At 40.7% G+C, this 12,409-nt stretch overlaps 1 protein-coding gene across 1 annotated transcript in view; it reads left to right on the top strand.

The window, feature by feature from the left end:
* Window positions 1-8,461, top strand: part of ZNF391 (zinc finger protein 391) — a 16,631-nt gene extending 8,170 nt beyond the window's left edge. The window contains exons 2-3 of the mRNA XM_011944943.1: window positions 6,232-6,340; window positions 7,083-8,461. Of these exons, the coding sequence (XP_011800333.1) occupies window positions 7,161-8,237 (1,077 nt within the window). The 5' untranslated portion in view covers window positions 6,232-6,340; window positions 7,083-7,160 and the 3' untranslated portion in view covers window positions 8,238-8,461. The remainder of the gene's footprint in view (window positions 1-6,231; window positions 6,341-7,082) is intronic.
* Window positions 8,462-12,409: the final 3,948 nt, after the last annotated feature.

Below are 12,409 nucleotides of genomic sequence, written 5' to 3'. Positions count from 1 at the left end.
AAAATGCAGAAATCACCGGTCTTCTGTGTCGCTCGCGCTGGGAGTTGGAGACTGGAGCTGTTCCTATTCGGCCTCTTGCTCCGCCCCCTCCTGTTGTCTGTTCTTAATATCTTCAACACTTCCTCACTCTAATTCATCATTAGATTAATTAATGAACACAGGCTTTTTTTGGCCTATTTCTTGAATGGTTTCATCGGAAATATGGACCTTGAGATCTTACATGTCTCTGAGGATTTGAAAAAGAGTAGATTCATTGTAGTTCTCTCCCCTTAGTCTAGGCAGATGGCTATGTGCCTCAAAATTTGGGATCTAAAGTTAAACTACTGGGTATCAGATAGCTTTGGACAAATCAAGTCCAGCATCTTCATTTTTCAGGTGAGGAGACACAAAACCAGATTGTTTATTTTTCCCTGTTTTCTATATAGCTACCAATGGAGCTATAACCAAAATCCAGCTTACCTAGTCAGTGCCTATAGCTCTGGGCCTCTATCTGATGTTTCCCTGAATTGTGCTGAGGATGCCACTTGCACTTCAGTGGAGGCCAGAGACTTTTTTTTTTTTTTGAGATGATGGAGTCTTGCTCTGTCAACCAGGCTGGAGTGCAGTGGTACATTCTTGGCTCACTGCAGCCTCTACCTCCTGGGTTCAAGCAATTCTCTTGCCTCAGCCTCCTGAGTAGCTGGCACTACAGGTGCGTGCCACCACGACTGGCTAATTTTTATATTTGTAGTAGAGACTGGGTTTCACCATGTTGGGCTGGTCTCAAACTCCTGACCTCAGGTGATCTGCCCACCACGGCCTCCCAAAATGCTGGGATTACAGGCATGAGCCACCATGCGCGGCCAAGGCCAGAGACTTTACTCCATAGGTTACACAGATAAGGCTGTTAGTGTGGCTGAGATTTACTGCAGCATTTCAGGGACTGGCTCTGGGAGGTCATCACTCTCTATACCCCTACGCCACTCTGAAGTCAAGGTCATGCTGATATCCTCTGACATCAGTGGCGTTTAGTTTCTTGGCCATTTACAGGCCCCTAAACAGAAAGTGTGACTCAGGCATTCTTTCCCTGTCTGTTGAGAAGCAACACATACTGTATGGTATAATGAGTTTGAATCTAGGATTTATTACTTGGCCTTGTGCCAAATTACTTAACTTCTCTGTACTTACACTATTTATTTGTATTGTGGGAATAATAATAATTCCCCTCTCACAGAGTTATTGTGAAGAATAAATGAGTCAATATTCATAAAATTCTTAGAATAGGCCAAAGAAAGGCCATTTCTGGATTCCTTTCACAAGTTCTTTCTTTATTTTTTCTAGGTAGAAAGTTTCCCTAGTGGAGTTTGTATCTGTCTATCATATGTGTCACATACACTAACACATCTAATGCATAATACAGTTGTATATATAATGAGCTTTTTTGAAATGAAAAAAACAACTACACTTTGAGACTCTTGCACTATACAGTATGATATGGCTTGGATACGTGTCTCCACCAAATCTCAAGTTGAATTGTAATCCCAAATGTTGGAGATGGGACCTGACAGGAGGTGATTGGATCTTACAGGTTGATACCTCAGGGCTTGGTGCTGCCCTTGCGATAATGCGTAAGTGGATGTATGAAAAGGCCTGGGTGTCCAGGCAGAAACCTGCTGTATGGGGCAGAGCCCCTTTAGAGAACCTCTACTAGGGCAGTCCAGAGGGGAAATGTGGGGTTGGAGGCTCCACACAGGGTCCCCACTGCACTGCCTAGTGGAGCTGTGGGAAGGGAGCCACCATCCAGACCCCAGGATGGTAGAACCTGTGCTTAGACCCTGTGCTTGAAAAAGCTACAGGCACTCAACAACCTGGGAGAGCAATGTGGGGCTGAATTCTGCAAAACCATGGAAGTGGAACTGCCCAAGGCCTTAGGAACCCACCCCTTGCACCATTGTGCCCTACATGTGGGACATATAGGAGATTATTTTGGAGCTTTAAGATTTAATGACTGCCTTGTTGCATTTCGAGCTTGAATGGAGCCTGTAGCCCCTTTCTTTTGGCTGATTTCTCCCTTTTACAATGGGAGTGTTTACCCAGTGCCTGCACCTCCATTGTATCTTGGAATTAAATAAATTGTGATGTACAGGTTCATAGGTGGAAGAAATTCATCTCCAGATGAGACTTTGGACTTGGACTTGGGACTTTTGAGTTAATGCCAGAATGACTTAAGACTTTCGGGTACTGTTGAGCAGTCTCCTAAAAATACTGATTATATTTTGCAATGTGAGGACATGAGACTTGGGGGCCAAGAGCAGAATGATATGGTTTGAATATATATCCCCATCAAATCTCATGTTGAATTATAATCCCCAGTGTTGGAGGTGAAGCTTTATGGGAGGTGATTGGATCGTGGAGGTAGATCCCTCATGGCTTGGTGCTGTCCTTGCAATAATGAGTGAGTTCTCATGAGATCTGGTGTGTAAAAGTGTGTGACCCATCCCTCCTGCCTTGCTCCTGCTTTCACCATGTGATATACCTTCTCCCCTTTCACCTTCTGTCATGAGTAAAAGCTCCCTGAAGGCTCACCAGAAGCTGAGAAGATGCCAACACCATGCTTTTACAGCCTGCAGAACCATGAGCCAATTAAACCTCTTTCCTTTATAAATTACCCAGCCTCAGGTATTTCTTTATAGCAATGCAAGAACAGCCTAATACATAGTATATACACATTAGTTGATTATAGATAATCTCATATCAAATTGGCACAGTTTGACAATAATTAAAATATTAATAAGCATGAGAGTGAACTTCAAATTGGCCATATCCAAGGACTCTGTCATAGTTCTTTCTCTTGTTAGGATATTCGGCCTACTTTTAGATATCCTATATTTCAGGGTTCTTCTAGTGAGACAGTTTGCACAAATCTTCAAATTTTGGATCTCCCTGCTTTCATATTGCCTCCAAAAACTAAATATTTCCTAACAATCTCTCTTCTCCAGAATGGGATATTTAATAATGTAGTAATATTCCAATAAGTACAACATTCCCATTAGTTCTCATATTACCTTATGGCAGTATGGGTGTTCTCAAATCTTCAGAGACTTCTGTTGGGGACAAGAACTTTTGCTTTAGTAGCTTTAGAGGCTTTGTAATTTACCTACTGGGAGATGCAGTATTCACCTATCATGTAATTGTCAATATTTTAGTTCCATTGCACTAGAGAATTATTTCTCTACTCTTCAGACCTACCATTCCCGTTACTATTCTGAAATAAAATTCATAGATAATACTACCTACCTATGAAATAATTTCAAAAGTATCAATATGTTACCTTAACTATAATATGAAGGAGAAGGAAAAGGAAAATGATTTATAATCAAATAATATGCATTTCAGCAGGTAAATGACTGGATGAAATAGATGCTTACACCTATTAGAACCACTGTGAATTCAACTACAAATGCAGCCTGATTTATGAATTATATTTGTGAATCTAATACCATAAGTGGCTTTACTTCCCTGAAATGGTGAAAAATTCCTAATAACATTGAAACAAAAAAATGTATATTTTGGCTGGACTTGGTGGCTCATGCCTGTAATCCCAGCATTTTGGGAGGCTGAGGTGGACAGATCACTTGAGCCCAGGAGTTTGCTGCCAGCCTGGGCAACATGGTGAAACCCCATCTCTACAAAATAAAATTAAAAATTAGCCATACATGGTGGTGTGTGCCTGTAGTCCCGCTACTTAGGAGGCTGAAGTCAGAGGATCACCTGAACCTGCAGAGGTCAAGGCCGCAGTGAATTGTAATTGTACCACGGCACTCCAGCCTGGGTGATAGAGTGAGACCCTGTCTCAAAAAAGGAAAGAAAAAAATGTATATTTCCTTGATTTTGCAATACATATTAAAGCTATGCAAAATAGTGTATGTATGCATAAAGCGTTATTAGGTTTTAGTTTCAGGTAACTATTAACAACTTTTTTGAAAGTCAGGTAGGATAAATGACAGTTCTTTATTCTGCAGGAATGTCTGTCATCCCTGGCCCCCATTAAATTCTAATAGTACTATCCAATCATTGTGACAACCCAAAACACCCTCACAAATTCCCCCAAAGTCTCCCTAGGATGCCATCTTGAGGATCACTATAATAAAAGAGAATGGTAGTAGTGAACTGACAGTAAAATAATGTGTTAGGCCATTCTTGCATTACTATGGAAATGAAATACCTGAGGCTGGGTAATTTATAGAGAAAAGAGATTTAATTGGCTCACAGTTCTGCAGGCTGTGCAAGCATTGCTCTAGCATCTGCTTCTGGAGAGGGCCTCAGGAAGTTTCCAATTTTGGTGAAAGGTAAAGGGGGAGCAAGCATGTCAAATGGTAAGAGCAGGGGCAAGAGACTGCAAGGGAGGGGAGGTCCCAAACTTTTAAGCAACTAAATCTCACATGAACTAACTGAGCAAGAACTCACTTATCACCAAGGGGATGCTGCTAAACCAGTCAGGAGGAATCTACCTCCATGATCCCATCATCTCCCACCAGGCCCCACTTCCAACACTGGGAATCACATTTTTTTCTTTTTTTCAGGGGAGGGTGGGGAGGAATCACATTTCAGCATGAGATTTGGAGGGAACAAACATCTGAACCATATCAGATAACAATGGAGGAGTTTAAGGATCTGAGCTACAAGAATGGAAGCCAGCCACAGTAGCAGTAAGGCAAATTCCTATTTAGGAATGTTGGCATCATAAAGTATGCAATTGGATCTTTTTTGTGTGTGTGTGAGACAGAGTCTCACTCTGTCACCCAGGCTGGAGTGCAGTGCTGTGATCTCAGCTCACTGCAACCTCTGCCTCCCAGGTTCAAGCAATTCTCCAGCCTCAGCCTCCCGAGTAGCTGGGATTACAGGCATGCACCACCATGCCCAACTAATTTTTGTAGAGACGGGGTTTCACCATGTTGGCTAGGCTGGTCTCGAACTCCTGACCTCAAGTGATCTGCCCACCTCGGCCTCCCAGAGAGTTGGGATTACAGGCATGAGCCGCTGTGCCCCACAGCAATTGGATCTTAATGTAAGATTCTACAATAAGAAATTCTGACTCCTGCATCATCCCAGTAGTAGGGCTTTTTATCTTCCCTGTTTTCAGTTGAAAAGCATATTCTTGGCAAAGCTGAACACAGACGGCATCATCATGTTACTTGAGGTTCTCCATGCATGGCTTCTTGTCACATATCCTTCAAGGCTAACCTCCACATCTGAGAGGTCCCAGTCTATGAGAAAGGAAAGATTTTTATGAAGCCAGATTAACTCCCTAATCTCATGGATCTCAAATTATGCTGTGAGCAGAAATATTTGGGGAACTGTTATACAGTTCATTGCCTCCTTTAATACACAAGGGCTCCAAGTTAATTAAGAGGAGGGGTTAAACAAGCTTTAATGAGGAAATTTAGAGTCCAGGGATGGGCAAGAAGAAAAGGCACAGGTTCCCAGATCTTATTTTCCTGACAAAGGCTGCTGGAGCCAGGATATTCTGCTGGACACTCTGATAGGTTGGTGTTCCAGGATAGGTCCTTGCTGCCCTGTTGCTCTCACTTCTTATAATACAAGTGGAAAACAACATTGTCAGTGTGGAGATGAACATACTACTTGGTGCCAGGCAATATGAATGTGAGGTGTTTGCTTTTTAAACAAGAGTCATCTGGGAAAGCTAACTGTCTAGTACCTGGGAAACTTGAGATCTGTGGGAAGTTTCAACCCCTCTGTAGAGAAAAGGGGCCTCCTGTCCTATGGGAAGCTGAGTTTCTGTTTTATACCCACCTGCTGTGAGAAGAATGTTAAGGGGCAGAAGATAGTCCAAGTTAGCACTTTGTTCAAGCAACCTAGACTGTATTTCTAAGGCTCTTTCTGGACATTCAACTTGTCAAGTCATGTGAACTTATTAAAATACAAATGCCTGGGCCCCATCAGACTTGCTAGGTCCAAAGCAAGATTCAGATATCTGGAGTAACAAGTGTCATAAGTAATTCTGATGTATATGTGTTTGTGTATGTAACCTGTGTGTGTGTGTGTGTAACCCGTCTTTTGGCATCTAATTTTAGTCCCTTTCAGAGACTCATTTTCTCCAGCCCCTCCTGCCATAGACCCTGTGAAACCTCACTCTACCTTTTCTATAGATAAAAACACTGAGATTGAGCTCTGGATAGCTCTGTGTCTTCAGCACCAGCAGCCTTGTGTTAAAACATTTCTAATCTGCAGGAACCCCAGCATGTGAATTGGACTTTATCACCCAGTTGGAGGAAGAATAACAGTAGATGTTGGATCTTCAGGAAGCTGAAGAGGGCAGTGCCCAGAAATACCTGTCTAGGTAAGTAGTGTCATAAGAAGACCACCAATTTGATGTTGAGAAGATGAGTTCTAGTCCAAGCCCTTGCAATTTGTTGGGTCATGTAGGCAAGTGACTCAATCTGTTTTCTATCTGTCAGATGAGTGGGTTGGCCTAGATGATGTCTAAGTTCTGCTAAATCTCTGATAGTCTAGGACTGTAGACTTCTTTAGAAGAATACCTGAAGTATAATAATTGGAAGAAGGGTTGAGAGGCAAATGGGAAGAGCAGTGTGGTAGTTATTATTTCTGAAATTTTTATTCTCTTTCAATCCCAGGAAAATGGTTGCATTCGGGCTTGATCAAGTCATCTTTCTTTTTTCCATTTCTTTTTTCTATGCTTGAGAGTCTCGATTCTTCTCATCCTTCTCCTTGCTCTCATTTTCCATGACTAATCAGCTACCATAAAAGGTCATTTTACCTTTTAATCCCCAACTCTCTGTCATCAACTGGTACACCTGCTCATTTCCATTTGTTTGGGTTAGCATATTACCCAATAACTCTTTCGATATTTCTTGATGTCTCTGTGTTCACCATGCCCACTGCAAAAATTCTGCCTCTTATCTCTTCTGGCTTTGTTCTCCTCCACTACCCTTTTTTGTTTTCTCCTCATATAAAGTTGCTAGTATGCATGAATTCAAATTAGTTGTCTTTTCTCTGCTGGTTTATTTTATTTGCTCTCCACAGTAGACACAGGTGACATTTGCACTTTAAATGTCTTTCAGATAGAGGGATTTGAACTGAACCAAAGCATCAACACCAATCAGACTGTTTCCGAAAAACTAGAGTTTTCAGGGTCAGCAATGGAAAGCCTCAGAGGGAATACTGCTCAGGGTCCTACAAATGAAGAAGCCTATAAAAATAAAGGACATTTATCAAGGCAGACAAAATGTCCTGCACAGAAGAAATCCTGTTTTGAGAACACAGTGGTCAGAAAAGTGTCAGTGACACTTGAAGAAATTTTCATGGGGGATGGAGGACCTGAATCCAGTGAATTTAGTCTAAGCCCAAACCTTGACACACAACAGAAAATTCCAAAGGGAGATGGATCCCCAATATCTAGGAAAAACTCCAAAGATAATTCAGACTTAATTAAACACCAAAGACTTTTCTCACAAAGAAAACCTTGTAAATGCAATGAATGTGAAAAAACCTTTAGTTACCAATCAGACCTTCTTGTACACAGTAGAATTCATAGTGGAGAAAAGCCTTTTGAATGCAACAAATGTGGGAAATCTTTCAGCCGGAGTACACATCTTACTGAACATGAAAGAACTCACACTGGAGAGAAACCTTATGAATGCAATGAATGTGGAAAAGCTTTTAGCCGGAGCACACATCTTAGTCTACATCAGAGAATCCATACTGGAGAAAAACCATATGAATGTAGTGAATGTGGAAAAGCATTTAGCCGAAGCACTAACCTTAGTCAACATCAGCGAACTCATACTCAAGAAAGGCCTTACAAATGTAATGAATGTGGGAAAGCCTTTGGTGACCGTTCAACCATAATTCAGCATCAACGAATACACACTGGAGAGAATCCCTATGAATGCAGTAAATGTGGAAAAGCTTTCAGTTGGATCTCATCGCTTATTGAACATCAGAGAACACACACTGGGGAGAACCCCTATGAGTGCGGTGACTGTGGGAAAGTGTTCAGTCGAAGCTCATCTCTTACAGAACATCAGAGAATCCACACTGGAAAAAAGCCCCACAAGTGTAGAGTGTGTGGAAAGGGCTTCAGTCGAAGCTCATCCCTTATTATTCATCAGAGAATTCATACCGGGGAGAAGCCATACAAATGTAATGACTGTGGAAAAGCCTTCAGTCAGAGTTCAACTCTCATCAGACATCAGCACCTTCATACTAAAGAGTAATATCTGAGCTTTTATTAATGTTAGCACAAGAACATATATACTTAACCTCCCACCACTGAAATATATATATTTCAAGTGTATATATACTTGTTCTGATTTTCTTTTATTAGATACCCATACCCGTTTTAAGCTTTCATTCATTCTTTCCATCCATTCTTTCCTCTCCCCTCCCTTCCTCCCTCCCTCCTACTTTTTCTCTCAACCCCCTTTCTTTCTCTTTTCTCAAATTAGTTTGCAATAAAACAAAAGGATGACTCAAAAAACCTAACATATGCAATCTCATATTCTGAAGGGCTCCAACTTTAGAGTATAAAACTACCTGACACCTTGTAGTTTCTCTGCTAATCTGTTCCATCAAGCGTGTGGGTCCCTGAACCACCAGGTAATTCTCTGTTTTCTAACCACATCAGCCCCTTCACATGAAGAGAAAGTCCTGTGTGTGTGTCTTCATACTTGCTGGCTCTAGTACCAGAAGAGAGGGATCTGGCTTCAGAGCAGGACCAAAAACTTCTCACCATCTGAGGATAATAGTGTTGAGGCAAATTCATTCTCTTGACTTGCAAAGACAGATTTTTCTCATCTTCCTCCTTCTCTTACCTTTTTTGCAGTAGCATTTTTCCTCAAAGTATAACTCATTTTTTTTACTAGTGCCTAACTAATCCTAGTGTTATTTTATCACATTTTTACCAAGAATGTTCTAAAAATCTTGGAGACGTTCCTCCATGATCTTGGGGAAAAAAGTTGCCAAATGCTGTGTTGTTTTTTGTTTTGTTTTGTTTTGTTTTAATTTTCTTTCATTTACAGTCTTCATGAAACTTATATTCTGTGGCTTTGACCCTCACCAATCTTGGAAGATTGATCTCTCAAGGACAAACCCACTGCCTATTTCTCAGTCCTTGTTCTACTTGACATTTGCAGCACTGGCACTTTTGGCCACTGTTATACCTTAAAGCTTGAGCTTCTTTCAGGATCCATGATTCTGTGCTGATCTACACTTTTCCTACCTCCCAGCATTTCTTTGATTGTCAATGATCAGCTCTGTGATTTGGGACCAGGGTTAGGCCAGAATAATCTCATTTTATCAAGTTATGAAACTTGAGGTAGTGCAACTAGATTATACACTTCTTGAAGACAGAAATCTTGATTTGTTTGTTGTTTTATTTTTGAGAGAAGATCTTACTCTGTTGCCCAGGCTGGAGTGCAATGGCACAATCATAGCTCACCATAGCCTTTAACTCCTGCGCTCCTGCCACAGCTTCCTGAGTAGCTAGGGCTGCAGGTGTGTACCACCACACCCAAAATTTTAAAATTTGTTTGCGGAGACAGGATCTCACTATGTTGGCAAGGCTGGCCTCCATCTCCTGAACTCCAACAATTCTCCCACCTCGGCTTCCCAAAACACTGACATTACAGGTATGAGCCACCACACCTGCCAGAAATCTTGTTATTGATATAAAACATCACAAAGCACTGAGTAGACACTAAATGCCCTGTAATTATTGCTCACTGATTCCTCTTTATCATCTGTAATCAATCCACTTGACTTTATTTGATATAGATTAATAATTGATTTCTTTCTTTCTTTCTACTGCTGCTTCCAAGTTCTTGGTACCTTGTGCCTACATTACTAAATTGATCACTGTTGACTCACTACCATTATCTAGCTCCTTACTAAACTACTATTTTGTTTAAAAAAATAGTCTACAGTTTCCCAGTGACCTCTGCCCCAAATGGAAACTTCTTTAACCTAAAGGCCTTTCATAGTTTGATCTACTTATTTACTTCCTTTCTCTTCTCAAAGATAATGCATGTGGGCAGGCCTGTTTTTTGTCCCTACTATACCCTCTTCTCACACTTTGCTTCTTTTCAAACCATTCCTTGGCACTTTTACATGTCCTACTTTCTTCTTTGTATTTCAGAAACCCTCTCTACCCTTTTCTAAATGCCATGCTCATATCCTGACTCTGTGACACTTTCAGTCCCGTACCTTCTTAGAAATCTTTGTAGTGATGATTTGCATTATTCTCCTGTGTTAGACACCTTCTTTACTGTTTTCTGGTTCTTTCACAAGTACTTTTTTACATAAGCTGTTTTGAAGTTGTAAATCATCCTAAATCTTTTATAAAACTTCATATAATACATAGTATAATGCTAGCCTGGACTCTAGTTTTAATCTAAATGCATAGAGTTTAATTTACCAGCATAATCTTTTTAGTCTTTTGAATGATGAGGTAACCTCATAGGTATTTTGGCCCATTTCGTTTTTCCTTGAATTTATGTATATAACTGACTATTTAGACTGACTCCTTTAGATCTCTTGGGATGCTGACCTCTTGGTTTTCCAGTTCATGAGACTATTGTAAAGAATAAGTGAGTTCATTTATGTAAAGTAGTAAAACAGTGCCTGACATATAGTAAATGCTCAATAAATTCTAATTGTTATGATTCTACTGATTCACATTTGCCTATAGCTTTTTATTTTATTCCCTGCAGAGCCTTTAACTTCATTACTAGAAATGGAAAACTAGGATCACAATCAAATAAGCTAGAAGGTATTTCTTTTATCATAATAGGCCATAGCTATTTTACACACTCCATTGTGTGTAAAAAATGACTCAAGATGGCAAACAAGATACAATAAAATAGAAAACAAAAAACACATACAAATGAGCACTAAGAGATCAGGACAAGTTATGATAACCTACACCGGTATTCAGTTAGGGATACAAACTGAGCATTCTGGCAACCAAAAGGAGAAGGTTATTTGCTTAAATTGTTTTAGAAGGAAAAAAATATGTCTATTCGTCAAGGAAAACAAAGCTTTTATAATACATAGAATTAAGATGAATTCCTCCATTTGTCTTCATGTAATTATACAATGTCTTTGATATAAAAAAATTTATATTTCATAACACCTAGTGTACAGTAGGTTCTCTGGTGAATAAATATTTAGTTCATAGTAGAAGGTCCAGAAAGGCAGATGTGAAGATTGTTCTTGGGATGGAGTGAGGTTCTCAGGAGCAGGGGGTAGTGTGTATTAAGTAATGAAATATTTACTGGGTACCAGAAGAAATGCTCTTTGTATATATTTGAGTATAGTTATGCACCACCCAAGGACATTTTGGTCAATGATGGACTGTAGATATGACAGTGATCACATAAGATTATAATGGAGCTGGAAAATGCCTATTACCTAGTGACATCATAGCACAATTATATGTTTGTGGTGATACTGGTGTAAACAAACTTACTGCACTGCCGTCATATAAAAGTATAGCACTAAAGGCCTAGTGTGGTGGCTCACGCTTGTAATCCCAGCACTTTGGGAGGCCGAGGCTGGTGGATCACCTGAGGTCAGGAGTTCAAGACCAGCCTGGCCAACATGGTGAAACCCCATCTATACTAAAAATACAAAAATTAGCTGGGTGTGGTGGCTCTCGCTTATAGTCACAGCTGCTTGGGAGGCTGAGGCATGAGAATCACTTGAATCCAGGAGGCAGAGGTTGCTGTGAGCTGAGATCACGCTACTGCACGGCATCCTGGGCAACAGAGTGAGACTCGGTCTCAAAAAAAATAGCACTACGTAATACTTGATAGGAAAGCACTATGTCCCTGGTTTGTGTATTTGCCATACTTTTTATTATTAGGTTGGTGCAAAAGTAATTGCAATGGCAAAACCCGCAATTACTTTTGCACCAATTTAATATTTTAGTGTGTACTTCCACTTACTAAAAAAAAAGTTAACTGTGAAACAGTCTCAGGCAGATCCTACAGAAGGTATTCCAGAAGAAGGCATTGTTATCATAGGAGACGACAGCTCCATGCATATTACTGCTCCTGGAAGACTTTCCAGTCAGCTAAGATGTGGAACTATAAAACAGTGATATTGATAAGCCTGACTCTGCTCCTTTATCCACACCTGTTTTCAAACCATATGGTGTCAGTGCTAGGCTGGACTGCACCAGCAGTCCAGGCAGCAGTGGCACCCCAGCTAGACATAGCTGTGTACCATGTCCTATGAGGAATAGGAGAACACCCTTTCTAACAATGAAGGCTCAGGGTCTAGGGGTACCTCAGGCCTCATGGCCTTATCTTGCATTAGGACTACACCTCCCAAGACCTCTTGCAACTCTGCTGCTAAGGGACTTGTACTTAGTGTACTCCACTGCTCT

Source organism: Colobus angolensis, unplaced genomic scaffold (genome assembly GCF_000951035.1).
Source record: "Colobus angolensis palliatus isolate OR3802 unplaced genomic scaffold, Cang.pa_1.0 Scaffold237, whole genome shotgun sequence".
NCBI classification, from domain to species: Eukaryota; Metazoa; Chordata; class Mammalia; order Primates; family Cercopithecidae; genus Colobus; species Colobus angolensis.
This window is presented reverse-complemented; position numbering and strand designations above follow the sequence as displayed.